Source organism: Nannobrachium achirus, assembly GCF_963921795.1.
Source record: "Nannobrachium achirus genome assembly, chromosome: 1".
Classification (NCBI taxonomy): Eukaryota; Metazoa; Chordata; class Actinopteri; order Myctophiformes; family Myctophidae; genus Nannobrachium; species Nannobrachium achirus.
In genome coordinates, this window is record NC_137810.1 from 28,441,918 (window position 1) to 28,462,419 (window position 20,502).

Consider the following 20,502-nt stretch of genomic DNA (forward strand, 5'->3'; position numbering starts at 1 on the left):
TGGATTTGGATCTCCGTGCCCTCGGATCTTTTTTTAATGATTATATTTGATTGATCCATCCGCCCACACCGCGATAATTTAAAGACAGGGGAAATCATGATTGAAAGCCTAGGCCATGGCCACTAAAGTAAAAGCAGACACGTGCCTGTCTTGAACTTGAACCTGTCTTGAACTTGAACCGTCCGTGGTGGAAGCAGCCTACAACAGCAGCTCACCCCACGTCAGTCACTTTCTCTGATGGTCCGTGCACGGTGCAGTTATGTAATCTCTACTCCTTTCAAGTTTCAATTGGCCATAGGTACAACTCGTTGTTTGATCTACCAGCTGGGTTAACAACTCCTGGCTACTCCGGGCACAGCGCGCCCCGCATAGCCAGGCGTTTCGTATTTTAACAGACAGCAGGTTTAGAAAATATGCGCGCACGTTACCTTAACTATTATAAAATAAAATGACTTTATCAAAACTGACAATGATAAACCTGGAGCGGACATGAAAGAAACATAATGGATATAGGCTAGGCCTAATAGGCCTTTCCTTTTTAAAGCATTACAGTATATTTGGGACTGAAAACTAGTCCCCCCCCCCCAAAAAAAAAGCAATACACATAAATACACTGCTTATTATTTCAATTTCAATAATGATCCACATCCATCCTCCCAGGTTGTATCATGATTGCTTGCGATGGGAATTAAGACTCAATGGTCGAGAGTTTGTTTTATATCAGCAGAAATAGTCACTACCAGTCAGTCACAGACTGGAGTGGGAACAGCACACGAGTGCAAGTAGGCCTACACGCCCACTGCCTGATCTACAAACCCTACAATGTGGCGCGGAGGGACGCAGTTTGATCTTGGAGATCTGATATGTTCTCTGCGCAACACAGTCATACGACTAATCATAAAGCAGGCACCATGAGAAGCACCAGCAGACAGCGCGCAGCACTTGACTTTAGCAGTGGAGAGAGAGGGGGAAAGTCGATCAGAGTTGATCCATGGATGAACATGAAACGCGTCAAAGTGAACTCATAGTCATAGTATCATTTGAAGCTTTTTTTTTGTTTTTGTTGCGTGAGGCAATGGTGTGTTTGTGAATGGATACCATAATGTGTTTGTTTGTATGTGCGTCTGCGCGCGTGTTGCAAGGCGAAGCTCTCGGAACAGTGACGTTTTGTATTCATTATATAAATTATTTATTTATTATTGCTGTGTTTGGGCCCGACTCAATCGGAATAGAATCCTGTAGCGTGCGGTGCGCCCGACTGTTCAAAACGGCTAGTGTGAGCCCGTTTAGATTCTCTGCCCAAATAATCTGAAAAAATGATCCTGTAGTGTTTAATTCTACCCGATTCAGTCGGGCCCGATTATCGGCTAGTGTATGGCCAGCTTTAGCTAAGCTCTACATGACTAGAGGATTCTAGAGATCATTCTACTCTACAGAAGGACTTAAAAAACCCTCTGTACCGATTCAACTTCTTGAGGTTCCTGCCAGACAAGAGGGACCAGAACACAGAACATTAAAATTATATAATCAGAAATCAGAAAAGTATAGAATTATAATTTTAATCAATCCATTAGTTGTTGCTAAAATAGGTCACATACGGCCTTCTGTGTAGCGTTCTTATTGTTCAGACTGTATCAAGTCATAACAAATTAAGATCAAGCTTGTACAGTACAATACAATCACATGTTTTCTTTGACTGACTGACTGACGATCCATAAGATTTCATCAGCTACTGATTATTAAAAGTTGTCTCATACTTACACCCCCCTCTCTGTCTGGGGACCCCCTAAAAGCAAGAGAAATGGAGAGAATGCAGAAAAGAGGGTGAGCAAAGACAGACAGAAAGAAAAAGAGAAACAATGCAGATTTTTAACAACTTGCCTAACTGTAGAGCAGAACAATTATTGATATATGCATCCATCTGTGTACAAACTCTCACAAACCCACAACAACCACACCATATTAACTTATAATATCTTAATCCAAATCACACAAAGGTTTATTTATTTTGTTTTTCATGGGGCAACTTGGGCCACGTTATTGGGCCTCTACTCAATAACAGCGGTCCAGGGACGTGTACAGTATGGGGTTCTTGTATATCCAGCATCTGTTCATTCTCACAGACACCAATCTGGTGAGACTACTAAAGTTAACCACTTAAACCCCAGCATCGGTATTGTGGGGAAAAGCTTTGGCTGAAAATGAAAATGTGGTAACAGTTTACGGCGGACAGGTGAAGGACTTACGTGGAGTCATTGTCCTTCTCTTTCTTCCGTATCCCGAAGGCCTTCCTGGTACGTTTTTTCAATCCTAAAACAGAAATCCATATCATATCAGTACATAGTTTAGAACGGCTATAGGCAACAAGCAGCCACAGGTGTGTGTGTGTGTGTGTGTGTGTGTGTGTGTGTGTGTGTGTGTGTGTGTGTGTGTGTGTGTGTGTGTGTGTGTGTGTGTGTGTGTGCGTGCGTGCGTGTTCAAATGGACAGTATCTGAGGGCCAGCTTCACAAGCAACCGGTGGACAAAAGGGGAGATTTTCATGCATTATTGAGTGACAGGCCAGTCTGAAGCCAAACACTTTTTTAAAGGCTGAAACTGTGCTCATGGTCATGGCAGATTGATCCAGGGCCTTAAAAGTGTCAAAGCGTGTTTATTATTGGCATATCCATCAGCACTCTATAAAGGTCCACAGTAAGGGCGAGCACTCGCCCTCCCTCAAAATCCATGCATCAAACAACAGAAATAATGCATGCAGCCTTGAGGCACAGGGAAACAAACACATTTTAGCTGACAAGTAAAAATCAATTCTTGTTCGTTGTGTTACATGGAAGGTTGTCGGTTCAAAACCTATGGTTTACAAGAATAATGTGGACATAAAGAGTGGATTATCAGTTATCACCAACACCTCTGTGGGCAAGACAATGAATGGTTTGCTTCAGATGTATTCATCCAATTAGTCTATTTCTACTGTAGCTCTTCTGCATCAAATAAAACTGAGTACGGCTCAGCAGCATCAATAGATTACGGATGTTCTTCAGCATCCTGCTATGAAAACATGTACTTCATTGCCTCTGCATAGCATTCCTGCTGATGAAAGTGCCTCATAAAAGAGTCAAGTAAAATGACTTGAAACTTGAAAGAGAATAATGCGGTAGTGAGAAGAAATACCATTATCCAGATGACTTCCCCATTCTGGGCATGTCATTATACACAAAATATGCAAACTATCTGCGAAAATAGCAGAGATTATAAATTGGCTATTTGGTGTAGATGGAAGAAGAGAGGATCAACTTAAGTACAGACCCCTGTGGAGCCTTGGTCAAAGAAGTATAGGGTTTAAGTGGTAAATTCTATAAAATATTCTACATTGATGAATCGATGAGTATAATAGCTTTTGATGATCATTGGTTGCAAAGCTGACAAACCAAGTCAATCCCCCAAACAAATTATTTGCTCTTTGCACCTACTGCATAAACATGTTTATAAAGAACTACTGTACAACCAGGTCCTTAATACAGGATCTGTCACATTGCTCATAGTAATGCTTTCATGGCAAATTGATTTGAGGAACCACAATTGTCACTGCGATAACACATATGGGATTATGGGTCCAAACACAGTTCTCTGTTTCCCTCATTCTTTCTTGTCTGTCCTTGGATGTTAGCTCTCATCACGTCATCGCTCTGCATCATCTGCCTGTTCACCATCACATAGAGACAACACAGGTATCTGATACTGACACACATGCACATTGCGCACACTCTCACACAGTATCTATATCCCTTCTCTTGAGCCCGATGCTCAAATTCAACACCAATGGCTCCACTCATGAATAAGAAATAAATATCTTCACAACAAAGGCACGAGCCACAGCAGAGTTTGTGTGTGTGTGTGAGTGTGTGTGTGTGTGTGTGTGTGTGTGCGTGCGTGTGTGTGTGTGTGTGTGTGTGTGTGTGTGTGTGTACGCGCACGTGTGTGTGTGTGTGTGTGTGTGTGTGTGTGTGTGTGTGTGTGTGTGTGTGTGTGTGTGTGTGTGTGTGTGTGTGTGTGTGTGAGAGAGAGAGAGATAGAGTTGGGACAACAGTAAAAAATCCTTTTTAGGTGTTCTAATATTTTTAATCAATTTAATGGGTCTGATGTCGTTTTTCTTAACCTTTTAGATTACAGTAACTACATAGATCAACCAAATGCTGGCATGTTTGTTTTAGCATGTTATGATATCTATATAGCCAAATATCTGCATATCCATAAATAGTATGGGGTTATGGGGTTCCACATCTAGTACAACACACAGCAACAATGTCTGCTGTGCTGTGAACATAATGTACACTTGAGAACCGGATCAGAACTGCATCTGGAGGACTTTGGCCTAAAGCTTATATCCATATAGCCAAACTATAAAAGACTTCCATAACCACTTAAACCCTAAACTGGACCTGAGTTGGCACTGAACAGGTTTTTTTGCTTTTTTCCCCCACAAATGTCTTCAACAAAAATAGCCGATCTACAAGCTATGTTGTGGGAAGTTAAGTGATCTTTTTCTTGGCCACAGATACTTTCTCTCCGCTATTAGCTCAAGTGTCAGCATGACAGGAGCCCGAATGGAGAATTGATTCAGAGAGGTCAGCTAAAGTATACTGTAGTTATCACACCCACATGGTCACCATCACAGCCCATCCAAGCCCTTACGGTGTAGAGGCACACGCATACCTTTCACAAGCAGACACTCACATCACATCATCTGCCCTTAACTCTCGTACAAATGATGGATGCACTGACTGTGAAATTCTGGGCAGATACCAGTGTTTAATGTAATCATTTGGCAGTTGGACAGTGCTGATGCTGATGTTTGTTGTTTGTTTGTTATTCCCCATTGAGCCAGGGAAACAATATAATCATCATAATAAAAAAAGGATAACTGTACTCTTTCAGCCCTTCATCACACTATCTTTGAATGAGCACAAATTTAATTTTAAATAACTTTTAATATTATGTCTTTCAAAAATCTTTTTGTGAAAAATAACGGTTTCAAAAACGACCTAAAACATCAGTGAATATTATCTTATTTACTGGTAAATGGCAGTGATTAAAGATGCATACTTCACATTTAGAGGCGAAATTATTTCAGTTCGGTTCGGGAAGTCAACATCTCGGCAGCACCGAACAGCCGAATTAATGACGGTACCCGCCGCCCCGAAAACCTCAGATTGACGTCATATTGTAGTTTAGACAGAGCCGAAACGAAATAAATTCGGTTCTAAAAGTGGAGTATGCATCGGCCCTATCAGCCTACAGTATACCAATGTACACCGGTATATCAGTGCAGGGATACAACCTACAACCCTGTGCACAATGTTTGGTTTACTGTGTTACACATGCTCATACAGACACAGACCTTTGACAAGCAGGGATGTTTACTTTATTCATAAAATACTAGGGGTGTTGAAGCATTAAGAATTACTGTAAAAATATCTAAATCGAACGTAGCTACGAAGGTGGTGACTCAAAGACTGGAGGAAGGCAGCCCAGGTGAGAATGAGATCATAGTCACTGTGCAACAGCGTTTTCAGTAAAACATCTTTCCTAACAGAGAACTTTAAAACATTGCCAATCAAGAAAAGTGGAGAAGGAATCATGTGCACTGAATTTAAGTGAACTAGTGAATTTAACTTTTAGATATTGAAGCACAAACATCACCAGTTTTCTCTCTCTCTCTCTCTCTCTCTCTCTCTCTCTCTCTCTCTCTGTCTCTCTCTCTCTCTCTCCCTCTCATTCTATTTCTATTAGTCTTCTCTCTTCTGTGCATAATTAACAGATACCAAACAATATTCTCTCTCTCGCTCTCTCTCTACTTAACTCATTCTATTTCCTCGCTTGCAAATGCAAAATTCCTTCCCAGTAGGAGCTGACAGGTTTACAACTGTGTTAATGAGAGACTCCCTCCATGTTTTGTGTGTGTATGTTTTGTGTGTGTGTGTGTGTGTGTGCGTGTGTGTGTAGGGTTGACAGGCCTAACAAACCGTTAGCCTATAAACTGTTTTGCCGGTTTAGCCAATCATCTGTTGACTGCCCAAGAAGAGTATAGCAAAACAAGAGTATTTGTTACAGCAGCAAATACCAAATAAAGGTCTTACCCCACCTTCTGTCTTATGGTATTATGTGCTCTTTTAAACACGTTATGTACCCCATTCTTTTAAGGAACTATATTATGGAGGAATCATACTATTCAGCAGAGTGAGCGAGAGAGCCTCTTCAGTACTGCCCCGGGGAACAGAAAGCTGAATAAATATTAATCTTTGTCTAAATTAAAATATATCCTAACTGATGTGTAACTGTACAAACATACAGAGAGCTCTCTCTCTCTCTCAACCACCAGTATAATTTAATATAAAACAATGAATTCCCATGCCAGTGCGAAAACAGAGTCCAGGCCAACTTCCAATTCAGTGACATAGAATTGAAAACACATGAAGGCATAAAGCAGGGGTTAATTAGTGGCCGGGAAAATAACAGAGTGTGCGGTACACACGATTTAATGACTTAATGGCTTCCGTTGAGGGGCCTGCTAGCTAGCGGAAGTGCTAACGTGATTAGCGGTCTGTCTTAAAGACACAGTTAAGTAATTGCATGCGAAGCCACAGAATCTGATGCCAAACACAGAACATCACCCTGCAAACTACCAGAGTCAGGCTGAAATAGTCAGTCGCTGACCAATGTATGTGAACCAAACAAAAGTCGCTGAAAGCTGCTGTGCAGAAGAACGTTGTAAAAGTAGCTCACTTCACAGCAGAGAGATCCATCGGGTCTGAAGACAGATGGCGGTAGGAATGCCACCCTACGAACTACAGGAAGAAGCCTGAGCTCACACTGCTTTAAATAAGGCAAGCCGCATTGAAACTGAGGAGGCTATTTAGAACATAGTTTCTCTTAACCTTATTCGACCACACTGACTATAAGGACACGTTCTTATTTACAGCAACAGCTGAGAGCATAAGTTGTAGACGGCAGACACACAGACCTGGGAGGGACCACCATTGTAAACACAATTCTCTACCTTGTCTCAGTTGGGGTTTTCATGATATAGCCTTGTGCCATCTTCAGGGATGGTACAACCCTGATGTTCTGTATCATTGAGCTATATTATACTAGTAAGACGCCTCAGGGTGACAAAAAAGGACTATCGAGGTCGTGCCAATTTGTGGCCATCTGGCCAGTGATGTATATTGGACCAGTTACCCATATGGAGACCCCTGGTACCCATATATGGAGATCCATGTACTGTATATTGAGATATTCTGTGAGAGCCCAAACATGCTTAATCAGTTATTCGTTATGTGAAAGTCTTATGATGTCTATGACATCTTAAGTCCATCCATCTTCAACCGCTTATCCGGAATCGGGTCGCGGGGGTAACAGTTCCAACTGGGATTTTCAGAGTTCCCTATCCTGAGCAACTTCCTCCACTCCTTCCGGGAGTATACCGAGGCGTTCCCAGGCCAGTGTGGAGATATACATCATACTCTTTTATGTCCATACATGGAGATCCCTGTCTGTAGAACTAGCCACACAGATATGGGCTGTCTTGGCCATCGGTCTTGGCCATATATGGATTCTGTTAGTGTGGTATGCGGCCGATGTGGCCTCCATATATGGGCATTACCATATGAAGTCCTGTTAGATATGGGCTTAATATTTATGACATCAGGGAACTCCATATATGGGCATGAAAGGGATTCTGTTAGTGTGACATCACAGTGAAGGCAGAGTGATGTCAGAGTTTTCATGTGAAGTTCAGGGACATAGTGGCAAAAACTGCCATTAGAAAAATATACATTTCAATCTTAATTACAATGAAATTAAGTTGACGTGTTTTTTTTAAAGAGTAAATGTTGTATAATCGCAATATTTCACTCAGGGTCGTGCTTTATAGTGGTTATTGGCACTTTAGCCCTGCCTATGGAACTCGGCTGTCGCCTCTTTCCTTCAGCAAGGCTGGCGTGCAAATAACGACGATGATTTTGTCATTAGAGTGCTTTCTGACCCAAATACTAACAAGGTCTAACGGAGCAAGATGCAACATAAGCACAAACCAGAAGAACACCGGTTTGCAGTCCATGACTGGGTCCTTCAGTGTTTGGGCAGCAGAGGTAGCTTTACAAGCTGTTACAAAGCAGGGGGAACTGAAGAGGCACTTTATAGTTCAACCACAGACACTACTTTAGTCTTGTGCTGCCAGCCACGGCCGACCAGAGCCGGCCTGGCCACTCCACACAGTGAATGGAGGTCCTGTGTCGCTGTGCATGATAAGCAGAGAGGGGAAGGGAATACAGCGCTGTGATTAAGAAACACATGTATCAGACAGGAGTGACAAGGGAATATCATGCCAATACAAGAGACTTACGGCATGAGATGAATGATCAAATCCTTGCTTTCTGTGTAGATTTTGAATCTCGCTGTGACCAAACAAAAAAATTTGAGCGACACCCTCATCTATAATACTATAGGCAGTAGAGGGAGCGACAACGACGACCTGGTACCACCCACCTATAGAACATGGGTAAATTCTCTTTCTACTGCACTGCCACCTAGCCTCGCGTAGCCAGGCTTTACTCATCTGCGAAGAGAAAAGCCTGAAGACAATATAAGGCAGAAAGCGTTCAACTTCGACCGTGTGAGCTTCCCCGGAAGTGAGCTTCCCCGGTTTTCCCCTAACGTAACTTCTGTTAAACGCAGCACTTCCGCTAGAAATCTTGGAACCAACCAGAAGGCATATTGTCCACAGGGTGACTGCCACCAAAGTGTGGAATGCCCTGAACCCATCCCTTAAAAAATGTGGATCACTGGCTTCCTTCAAAACAGGCCTGAAAATCCACCTTTCCCACAGAAAGGGGGTGACATTCACTGCCTACATCCCCCCCTCTCCCCCCCCCCCCCAACTACTTTCTACTCTGTACATAGTGTTGATGATATTGTATTTGGTGTTATTATTATGCTTTGTTGACCACAATGGAAACAAAGTTTTTTTGTGTTATCCTTTTAGCCCAAATGTCTGAGTGTACCATGTGCCGTTTGCATTTCTGTCTAAAAAAGTATTCAATCAATCAATCAAGGAATGGATACACTGCTAAGACAGATAGGCAAACGGATGGGAAAATAGACAGATAGTTAGGTGACAGCCAGGTAGAAAGAATGACAGGACATACATTCTGTCACGCAGTGAAGCATATCAGTGAGCACTAATAATGCACACCTGTCGACCAGGGTGAGGGGGAAATATGATTTATGTAAGAACCATGACTCATAGCTGATGCAACATCAATTGTTGCCCTGTGATTCAAGAGGGAATCAAAGTCAGTGGAGCTTCCCTTCTCTACAGCCTGGGAGGATGTCTGAAAAGAATCCATTGTAGATGTCTCTATTCCTTATCATCAGGCTGCCCCAACAAGTCTCTAAAGACTCTCCAGCTGCTCCAGAATGCTGCTACACATGTACTGACAAGAACTAGGAAAATAGATCATTATTTGATCCATATTAGTTTCTCTGCACTGGCTCCCTATAAAATCCAGATCATAATTTAAAATAATTCTCCCCACCTAATCTAGTCTAATGTGAGCCATTATGAATTCATCAGGACAATACACATTTCTCCCCAGCGGATTCCTCGCGACTCGCGTCAGTGCAACCAGACAGAATTGCACCTTTTTCTAGTTTCCTTGTATCGCCAATACTGTAATAAAAAAAATTCACACAAGGCAGCACTGTGTGTGTGTGTGTGTGTGTGTGTGTGTGTGTGTGTGTGTGTGTGTGTGTGTGTGTGTGTGTGTGTGTGTGTGTGTGTGTGTTGCCAGACAACCTGTTGTAGGCCTACTATACTGTCCCTTGGAGACCAGTCCTCAGCTATTCCAGCCACGTCCTCCTATCACAACAAATCACCACAGCGCCCGCAGAAGAGAGAAAGGCCAAAAGCAGCCCCCCGCCCCCCCCCTTAACATCAATATCTGACAGTGCCCAGAAATGTCATTCACAGTCGCTCGGCTGATTTACATTACCACAGGGAAGAGAGACAGAGACATAACGTCCCCCCTTTGCCTAACCATGCATGTTACAGTAAGACAGAGCCACCTGGCACATTTACTTAGCCTAGGACTAATGTGAAACAATCAGTTCGGCTAGAGCAGCAGCCATTTCACAGAAGATGGAGAAAGGAGAGGCATCAGTCTTATTTGGGTGTCCTGGACCGACTTAACGGGTAGACACTTTACCCTGCATCTCCAGTGTTCTCCAAGTGAGACTGGTTTCAGTAACTCCTTTCCTCATAGTAATGTCTCTTGCTGCAATATTGAAAATTTGAATGTAAATAATTTAATTAATTCAATGCTCTAGACCTGATGTAAAATACAAACACAATAAACAACCACATACAGTATCCAATAGAAGATTCTTTAATAATAAACTAAACATTATGCTGTATATAATGTATCAATTTGATTCAGATTCCTGTCATTAAGATCACATTATGAATGCCCAGCTACTTCAACAGCACCGGCTAATGGGAACAAAAGAGACAAAGAGAAAAAAGGAACATTGTGAGACAGTAAAAACGATCAATCCCCATCATGCTTCCATACTACAGTATATTGCACTTCCATACCAACCCTAAACCCTCTAGGTACTATTGTGTGCATGACAAATCAACAGCGTTGCAGCAGTCTCAAGCGGAAAGGTGGACTGTAACAATCCAAGTCTCATCAGTAAAAGATTACAATTTTACAAATACATATATATTTGTATACATACAGTATACCGGTACTGTATGTAATGTATACATACAGTATACTGTATGTATACTTATATTTAGCATATTTGTCGCCGTTACGTTTTCTGCTTCAGCCTAAGACATCTAGATGTCAGGAGGTAGGGTGTTCAAGGTTTTAGCCAGTCACATATTGTCATTGATTGTCTACATCCTCTTGTTGTTTTCTCTGTTAAGAGTCACCTGGCTTAAAATAAAATGTACGCAGAACGGAACAGTGCCACTTGCTAAACAGGTGAAACAAAATAATGGACACGATGTCAGGCTTGATGACAACACAGCCGTTTCTTCTTGCCCAAATACGGAGTGACGGCATGGTCAATCTGAGGTGAAGAATTCACAAAATGTGAAAACTTTTCACAAAGGGAAAAGTTAGGGAATACCATGCATGATTCATATTATACAGTAGATAGATGTATCACTGTCTAGACTTGAACTACTATTAAGAATGATGAAAAATGATGACAAATATGATATGATGTGTATGGTCAGTCACACTGACCAGTTACTGGACATACAGTATGTGTACTGGTCACTAACGGTCTCTGATTTAAATAAAGACGGGAAGGAGACAGGACATACTATTAGGATATCAACATGGATGCTGATGCTGGATGCAGGATGCAGGATGCTTATACAGTATTTGATTGAAAAACCTTGTGAATGGTAGGTGAGAATACATTTTATTCTGTCTGCCTTGATAGGGAGAGGGTGTATAAGCAGACTGAAACTGAATGGAGAAACCGCCTGCTGTCATTTGCTAGCTAGATTAGAGTGTCAGATTAGACATAGAACTAATGTTGTAAAATGGACTTTGTGCTGAATAAATAGTGAACATGCAGACTGGTCTGTCATCTTAGCTCAAAGTGCCATCCCAACCCACAACAAGAATTTACTTTCTTGGCCTACGGGCAGCGTCCACCTAGCCTGGTTCCAGACTCGCTGAATCGCTCGCCACACCCCTTTAAAATGTTGTTTTGGCGATTCAGGGAGTCTGGTGTTGCTCTCACTGAAGAGGTTTTCCTCTGGTGCTGATCGGTCCAGTTGTTTGTAAAGAATAAATATTTTCAGTTATTAAAATGCCTACAACGTTACAATTAAAAAAAGAGAATTCAAGTACAGCACACAAACCAGCCACAAACAACACAGAGCCAAACATGATTTTCTTGACCACATTAGGCACAAATCCTATCATGCATCATGTGACAATGACCGTCAAAGACGGTTTTCATACTCCATACATGCCTGTTATTAGATTCACAAAATTGTAGGCTTCTTTCAACAAAACGCCATATATCATGAACACAACATCCAATCATCCCCAAATTGGATTCACATGTTGAGGGGCCTCCATTGAGCACACACACATCCAGTGAAGAAGGTCTGTTTGTCTGTCGTACAAACTCTATTTCTCCCGCAGCTTCCTCATATCTCTACACCCCGCAACTTGACACAGCCCTAGTAGTCAACCCACTGAACCGGCCTGGTGGAGAACTGCGCCCAGAGGAGAAAACTTTTCTAGTTGGGAAATATTTTTCTTAACCACAGTGTGAATTCATCAGCATGACAGGGGTAGCTATAGTGTTATTTTCCAAACCATTCCCCCCATGAGTAACCACCATGCATAATATCTACAGTAGCATAATTATTGTGAGTTGCAAGCAGCGAGCCAGCAGTCAAGGATAAACTACAGTATAATGGAAACATCTATAACACTGCAGGCCCATAAAAACAACATAATGACAATTAATGTAAGATATTAAAAAGGTAAAAACTAAACAAAACAATCCATACTAAATCTTTATAGCTCTTAGCATTGTCCCTGGCCTTTTCTACAAGAGCACCATTATCTACAACAAGTGTTATCTTCTTTTAAGATTTTTCTAATTAACACAAGTCTCTGAGGAGCATCAGTTGAAAACATTTAATTAAATTTTATTTTGCGCCTGTAGTACTTAAATATGTCTAATCCCTTATTGTCTCCCCCAGGCCGAAAGGCAAGACCGATACTATGATTTCCCTCCTGTCCGTCCGTGTGCGTGTCCGTCCGTCCATCCGTCCGTCAGTCTGTGGACAGCTAATCTCCGGCACCGGAACTGCACATGCACACTCCCTGGGTGCCAGAATAGAACCTCTGCCCCCAATGTTTCACATGGGCCTGTTACAGCGCTACCAGGAGGCGGGTTTGTGCAAAACACATTTTTGGACAGTACTCCTACAGATTTCGGCCAAAAATCACACAAATCGGTATCTCGGTATAAACGAAACGGCTCTTTTCGATTTTTCATATTCCATCCTGATTGGCTAAGATTGGCTTACAAAGTTTGCAAGAGTGCTCCCTTTTTGAACAAAATGTCTAGAGGTCAAGGAAAAAAACTTTTTCCATTTTTTGATATTACTCCTTCAGATTTTATCCAAAAATCCCACAAATCAGTACAGAGTATCTCTACAGTCATGTGATCAAGACGTATCTCTCAGATATTTCATATTCCATCCTGATTGGCAACAAAATGCCTCAAATCATGAACGCGGCTTGCGCTTTCCGTAAAACTTTGCACGCACATTCCCACTACGTCAAGAAACAAATGCCACCCTTTTCACATTGGCCTGTTATAGCGCCACTAGCAGGTTGACTTTGGGCAAAACTAAAATCATGCATGCAGCATCCGATTGCCGTGAAAGACCGAAGAAGACACAGCACCCTTTTCACATTGAACTATTATAGCGCCACCAGGAGGTCACAATAACCTTCCTGATGTGGTGGAGACCTGTGCTCGGAAGAGCACTGCTTGCATGCAGTTCCTACTCTATGACTTATGACAGTGTCCTACGCTGAAAGCTGATCCATATAGACAGGGCTAACGGTGTAAAAACCTGATTAAAGGGTGTACCAAACTTTTCTCAATTGATTCTTATGTATTTTTTCCTGTAGAATCCATTTCTGCAATATACATTTTTATATCGCGCATAATTAATGAGATAATTAGCATTTTTGACTAATTATGCTAATTATCTCATTAATTATGCACAATACAACAATATACTTTTCAGAAATGGATTCTACGGGAAGAATTACATAAAGATCAACTGAGAAAAGTGTGGTAAACCCTTTTATCAATTTTTGATGAATTCTTTCCCGTTCTTTCTGCCCATGTGTCAAATTATTTGTAACATGGGTGGAAATGACAGGACAAACCCTATTTAAAAAATTATAAAAGGGTTTACCAAACTTTTCTCTGTTGATTCTTATGTATTTTTTCCTGTAGAATCCATTTCTGCAATATACATTTTTGTATTGTGCATCATTAATGAGTTAATTAGCATATTTGAAGCATATTTGACATATGAGGGGAAATAACACGAAAAACCTATAACAATTTGATAAAAGGGTTTAACAAACTTTACTCAGTTGATCCTTGTGTATTTTTTCCTGTACAATCCATTTCTGCTATGTACATTTTTGTATTGTGCATATTTAATGAGATAATTAGCATATTTGACACATCGGTGGAAATAACAGGGCAAACCCTATATCAATTATTTCAATGGACTACAGTACTGTAACGAGTACAGTAGAGTACAGTAAGTTACAGTACAGTAAGGTACGGTACAGTACAGTACAGTAAGGTACAGTACTGTAAGGTACAGTAGAGTATAATACAGTAAGATACAGTACAGCAAAGTACAGTAGGTTACAGTACAGTAAGGTACGGTACAGTACAGTAAGGTACAGTAGAGTATAGTACAGTAAGATACAGTACAGCAAGGTACAGTAGAGTACAGTACAGTAAGGTACAGTAGAGTACAGTAAAGTACAGTAAGGTAAAGTAGAGTACAGTACAGTAAAGTACAGCAGAGTACAGTAAAGTACAGTACAGTAAAGTACAGTAAAGTACAGTTGAGTACAGTTGAGTACAGTACAGTAAGGTAAAGTACAGTAAGGTACAGTAGTGTACAGTCAAGTACAGTACATTAAATTACAGTAAAGTACAGTAAGGTACAGTACAGTACAGTACAGTACACACAGGGTATAGCTGCTCAGATTCACCGCTCCACTGTACCCTACCTTACTGTACTTTACCTTACTGTACCTTACTGCGCTGTACTGTACTGTACTGTACCTTACTGTACTGTACTTCGCAGTACTCTACTGTACCTTACTGTACTGTACTTGACTGTACCTTACTGCACTTTACCTTACTGTACTGTACTCAACTGTACTCTACTGTACTTTACTGTACTTTACTGTACTCTGCTATACCTTACTGTTCTGTACTCTACTGTACTTTACTGTACTTTACTGTACTCTGCTGTACCTTACTGTACTGTACTCTACTGTACCGTACCGTATTGTACTGTACTGTACCTTACTGTACTGTACTTTAATGTACTCTACTGTACCTAAGAGTACTGTAGTCCATTAAAAGAATTGTTATAGGGTTTGCCCTGTTATTTCCACCGATGTGTCAAATATGCTAATTATCTAATTATATATGCACAATACAAAAATGTACATGGCAGAAATGGATTCTAGAGGGAAAAATACATAAGGATCAACTGAGAAAGGTTTGTTAAACCCTTTTATCAAATTGTTATAGGGTTTGCCCTGTTATTTCCGCCCATGTGTCAAATATGCTAATTATCTCATTAATGATGCACAATACAAAAATGTATATTGCAGAAATGGATTCTACAGGAAAAAATACATAAGAATCAACTGAGAAAAGTTTGTTAAACCCTTTTATCAAATTGTTATAGGTTTTTCCTGTTGTTTCCCCTCATATGTCAAATATGCTTCAAATATGCTAATTAACTCATTAATGATGCACAATACAAAAATGTATATTGCAGAAATGGATTCTACAGGAAAAAATACATAAGAATCAACAGAGAAAAGTTTGGTAAACCCTTTTATCATTTTTTAAATAGGGTTTGTCCTGTCATTTCCACCCATGTTACAAATAATTTGACACATGGGCAGAAAGAACGGGAAAGAATTCATCAAAAATTGATAAAAGGGTCTACCACACTTTTCTCAGCTGACCTTTATGTAATTCTTCCCGTAGAATCCATTTCTGCAAAGTATATTGTTGTATTGTGCATAATTAATGAGATAATTAGCATAATTAGTCAAAAATGCTAATTATCTCATTAATTATGCGCGATATAAAAATGTATATTGCAGAAATGGATTCTACAGGAAAAAATACATAAGAATCAATTGAGAAAAGTTTGGTACACCCTTTAATCAGGTTTTTACACCGTTAGCCCTGTCTAATAGGCTCCCAACGCTTACAACATGTTTTGAGCTTGTACAGTAGATCTTTAGATTAGTTTTCTGTGTTTAGACCCGGTCTGATTTCGATTCCTTCATAGAGGAAGAACCTGGAGCAATGGCGGCGATGGAAGATGAATGTGGGGTGTTTCACAGAATTCACACGCTCTCCATGAACTCACAGTTTTATCTGACAGCTACATCTGCCTCTCTGTACGTCTTTTAACAGCACTTCCATTCAAGCTGCCAGGGCACAAATCTGTCCACTATTCAAACTGACTAACAGTGCCATTGTTCTTTGTATTTTTTTTAAAAGCTTAATATAGAGGGGTAGTCATAGTACACGTTTTCACTTTCTCAACACCTTCACTTGAACACATGAACAATAGTGTCCTTATTCTGGTAGCAAACATTCAGCGAAAATAAGCAATCAACAAACTCTCAACGGGGGACTCCAGTCCAGTCAATGAAATATATAGGGTTTAAATGGTTAAAATGTTATTTATCGCAGGCGTCTTCAATGTTTTCAGACCAAGGACCCCTTAGCTGAGAGAGAGATGAAGCAGGGACCCCCAGATTCCATATAGTTTCATCGTTTGACGGCACAATTGTCAGTGTATTTTGGATTCTTGTCAATTTGTGTTAGGGTTAGATATGGGTCACATATGTAACCACTTGAACCGTCAATACTTTCACTCTGTACTTAGTCTGCTCTTTTTCCCCTCTACACCCAACCTCTTTGCTGAAAATAGCCAATCTACAAGCTCTATTTTTGGCTAAAGTTCTCAGAATATGGACGTTAGGGTTCAAGTGGTTAATATAAAAAAGGAGAAATAAGGTTTCTATCACACGAAGATTGGAAGGACCCCCTGTAGTAACTCTGAGGACCCCCTAGGGGTCTCGGACCCCCTGTTGAAGACCCCTGATTATCCATTTAAGTTAATAGAACACTCCTTGTACTGCATGGAAAATATGCTACATAAACAAAATCTTTCTCATCAAGAAGAAATTGTGTTCGCTATAAGCATTAGATGTGCGTTGCGAAGGAGCTACAGTATATCTGGTATGGAATGATAATTATTGAAAGATGCTTCAATAACCTAAAAGATGCTTCAGCTAAAAACCTTTGTACATTCACAAAGTTAACTGTGGATACTGAATATTGTCACTGTTGGCTTTGCCAGAGGAGTGACAAGGACTTCGGCCAAGTGTTACAGTGAGCATGTTTGGGATATACAGCCCAGGTTAAACTTACTGCAGGTGTGGTGGTCCCAGAAACACGAAGGGAAAGTGGCAGAAGAAGACTTGCACTCCACACAAACTTTAAGGATGATCCTTAGACAGAGACTAATCTATACCAGGGGTTCTCAAACCTTTTTAGGCCATGACCCCGAAAATAAACATATTTGAACTGGGGACACCCAACCTCACAAGCACGTGGAATTGTAGGTATTACATTTAATGTGACTCGGTTCCGCAGATAAATATTGTGAAAATAGCAGATCTACATGCTCACAACGCCTCGCAACGTGAGGCGTTGTGAGCATGTAGATCGGCTATTTAGTTCCATTTGATTGCAGATAGTTTTTGTTAAAGGTAAATTCAGCACACATCTTAAATTTACTACAGGGTAAACTGGGTCACTTGTCTATTATGGCTAGAACCAGAATTGAAGACATACATACAGCATACATACTGTACACCAGGAGCTACAGCATGCACTGCAGTAGCTCCTCGTGACACATTTCTAGTTAGATTCTTGAGGATGGATGTGGATAGAATCACTTCACAAAAAGGGACCAAATGAAGTTATAAGGTTTATCTCACATTCAAGTCATCTGAAGCCAACTACAAATATACAAGTAACCAGATTGGCTTCTACAATTCTGAATGCTTAAGAGTACGGGTGAATTTGCGGTGAAATGGTAAATCAATTTCACGACAGCCATATTGTGTCTTGTTAGTGTACAGTCATTCTTTACGACGTTATGATAGACCGAATGATGGGAGTACAGTGGCATAAATCCTCTACTGGCTACTATGTGGTGTGTCCTTCAAATCTCAATGCATTATACAAGTACAGTACACTACTCACTGCCAAATCCTCATTGTCAGTGCCATTGCACCAAGCAACCAATCACTTAAATGGCTTTCATCCTCATCCCACCCCCTAGCCTCACGCCTCACGCTGGCGAGAGACTGTATGAATCATAACATAAGACTCCACCAATGGTCCATAAATACCCCTGCATTTGTTTTATTTTCATGAGGGCAGAAAGACAAACCACGTCATATGCAAGATTATTTGTATGTCATTTCGGATCAATTTGAAAGTATTCTGGTAAGCATCGGCAGAGTAACCACTACAATTAGCTAATATCAGCTTATTACAGCATGGCACTGTTCAACACCTGGAAATATAGATAATAACATACATGTTTTGACAAAATCACAACGCTTTGGTCAGCAGTACACAGAGCTGCAATCTACTATTATTATTTAAATTTGTCTTGCTTGCTCGCTCAACATCTGAAAACACGCAGCAGATGGGAAGCTTGCCCTTGTCATCTCGCTAGCTCTCTCTCTCTCTCTCTCCCCCTCTCCCTCTATCCCTCTCTCCCTCTCTCTCTCTCTCTCTCCCCCGCTCTCTCTCTCCCCTCTCTCACCGTCTCCTCCAGGCTGCATTTGAATGGCTTCACGTGTGTCTGCACTAACATTCACGTGATGGTAGGGAAGGCTGTCAACCTGGCCTCCCTAGTTTGGGCTCGGTCTATATAGGAAAATATATATATTTTTAAAATTAAAAAAATGTCTATCGAGCTCTATTTTCAAAAATAGAGCCATCAGCCATCTTCGTTATTTTTTTAAAATTTGGCGTAAAGGGATATTTCACGAAAAGGAAAAAATAAATGAAAGGGGTTATTGAATAAACACAGCCTTCTCACGTATTCGGAGGGTGTCAGGAGTCACCAGAAAAAAGGACGGTTGTTTTCATTGAATGTATCAGTGAGTTTGAAGTTACAATGGGTTTGTATAGGAAGGCTGTAAATGGGGTAAATGAATATAACATTTCTAAATATTGAATCAAGCAACTCAAAAACTGTCCTGGTGTTCCCAAAAGCCTGAATAGACAATAAAATGACCAAAAGTTTTTATGAAAGTGAAATATCCCTTAGTTACCATGGAAGGTGGTTTGTGTACATGTACTGTACAGTATGTGTGTGTACACATCCCACCAGACCATAGGCTAATGTATAACTTACGTGCACCTTCCCTCCAGCTTTCAGTCGGATATGCCCATAAATCACAGTGCGATGTCTCTATAGGTCAGCACTGCTAGTTTGTGAACGTATATACTGTATCTATGTACAGTAGGGCATTCACCAAATATTCAAATATTCAAATATCAAAGTCACTATTCGATGTTGTTCACCAAAGTCTAATATTCGCTTTTTTTTCTATAAATATATAGTTTATAAAGCTTGCTCCAGGTGGATGAATTTGTTAATGCTCTATACAAGGGGTTCTCAAACCTTTTTAGGCCATGACCCCGAAAATAAACATATTTGAACTGGGGACCCCCACCCTGACAAGCACTTGGAATTGTAGACATTTAATGTGACTCGGTTCCGCAGATAAATATTGTGAAAATAGCAGATCTACATGCTCACAAGTTGTGAGCATGTAGATCGGCTATTTTCACAATGTTCGCCTCTTGCTTACTTAATATTTGACAGTTTAGCCAGTTTGACCAGTCCTGTCGAATATTCAACTATTCGAATACTTTGAGGTTGAATAATTCGAATACTAAAAATCACTATTCGTGAATGCCCTAATGTACAGTAGTTGGTTTATTTCTTTACACAGTGCTGCGTAAGCAAGAGTCAGGGAATACCGTTTGAAGATTCACTCAGTCAGGAGGTAGATCAGTGCTGCATGTATTTACCTACAGTATGACAGCAAGTAGCAGTTAGTGCCTATTCACTACTGCTAAACAGAGCACACAGCATGTGATGTTTTTCTGTCAGTTGTTGTTTATTAGAACACAGTTACTGTAATGCTGCCTAAAACCAGGTCACCAACCAGGAGAGACTGAGCAGCAGAATCTGAAGGCTGCAGTGCAGAGATCCGTAGATACAGAGAGAGACAGAGACAGAGAGACATAGAGAGAGAGAGAGAGAGGGGAGAAGGATGCCACAAGCTCTACCACCATTTTTCTCGTACAACTTCCTCTCTCTCACGGCAGCCAATCAGATATCTCACAGCAGCCATCTGATTGGCTTAGACAACTAAGAGAGCAAGAGAAGAAGTGAGAGTGTGCACGTGCTCATGGAAAGCAAGAGACAGATGAAAAGACAAAGAAAATAGAAGACACAGGCTGTCTGTAAGATTATTATGTCTACGAAGATCTTT

At 40.8% G+C, this 20,502-nt stretch overlaps 1 protein-coding gene across 3 annotated transcripts in view; it reads right to left on the minus strand.

The window, feature by feature from the left end:
* The window catches only part of sgip1a (SH3GL interacting endocytic adaptor 1a), a 111,943-nt gene that overhangs the window by 41,421 nt on the left and 50,020 nt on the right, over positions 1–20,502 (minus strand). For all 3 annotated transcript variants that reach the window (XM_080726288.1, XM_080726287.1, XM_080726286.1), the window contains exons 4-5: positions 2,247–2,310; positions 1,762–1,786 (exon numbers count right to left, since the gene is read on the minus strand). In XM_080726288.1, the coding sequence (XP_080582414.1) occupies positions 1,762–1,786; positions 2,247–2,310 (89 nt within the window). The remainder of the gene's footprint in view (positions 1–1,761; positions 1,787–2,246; positions 2,311–20,502) is intronic.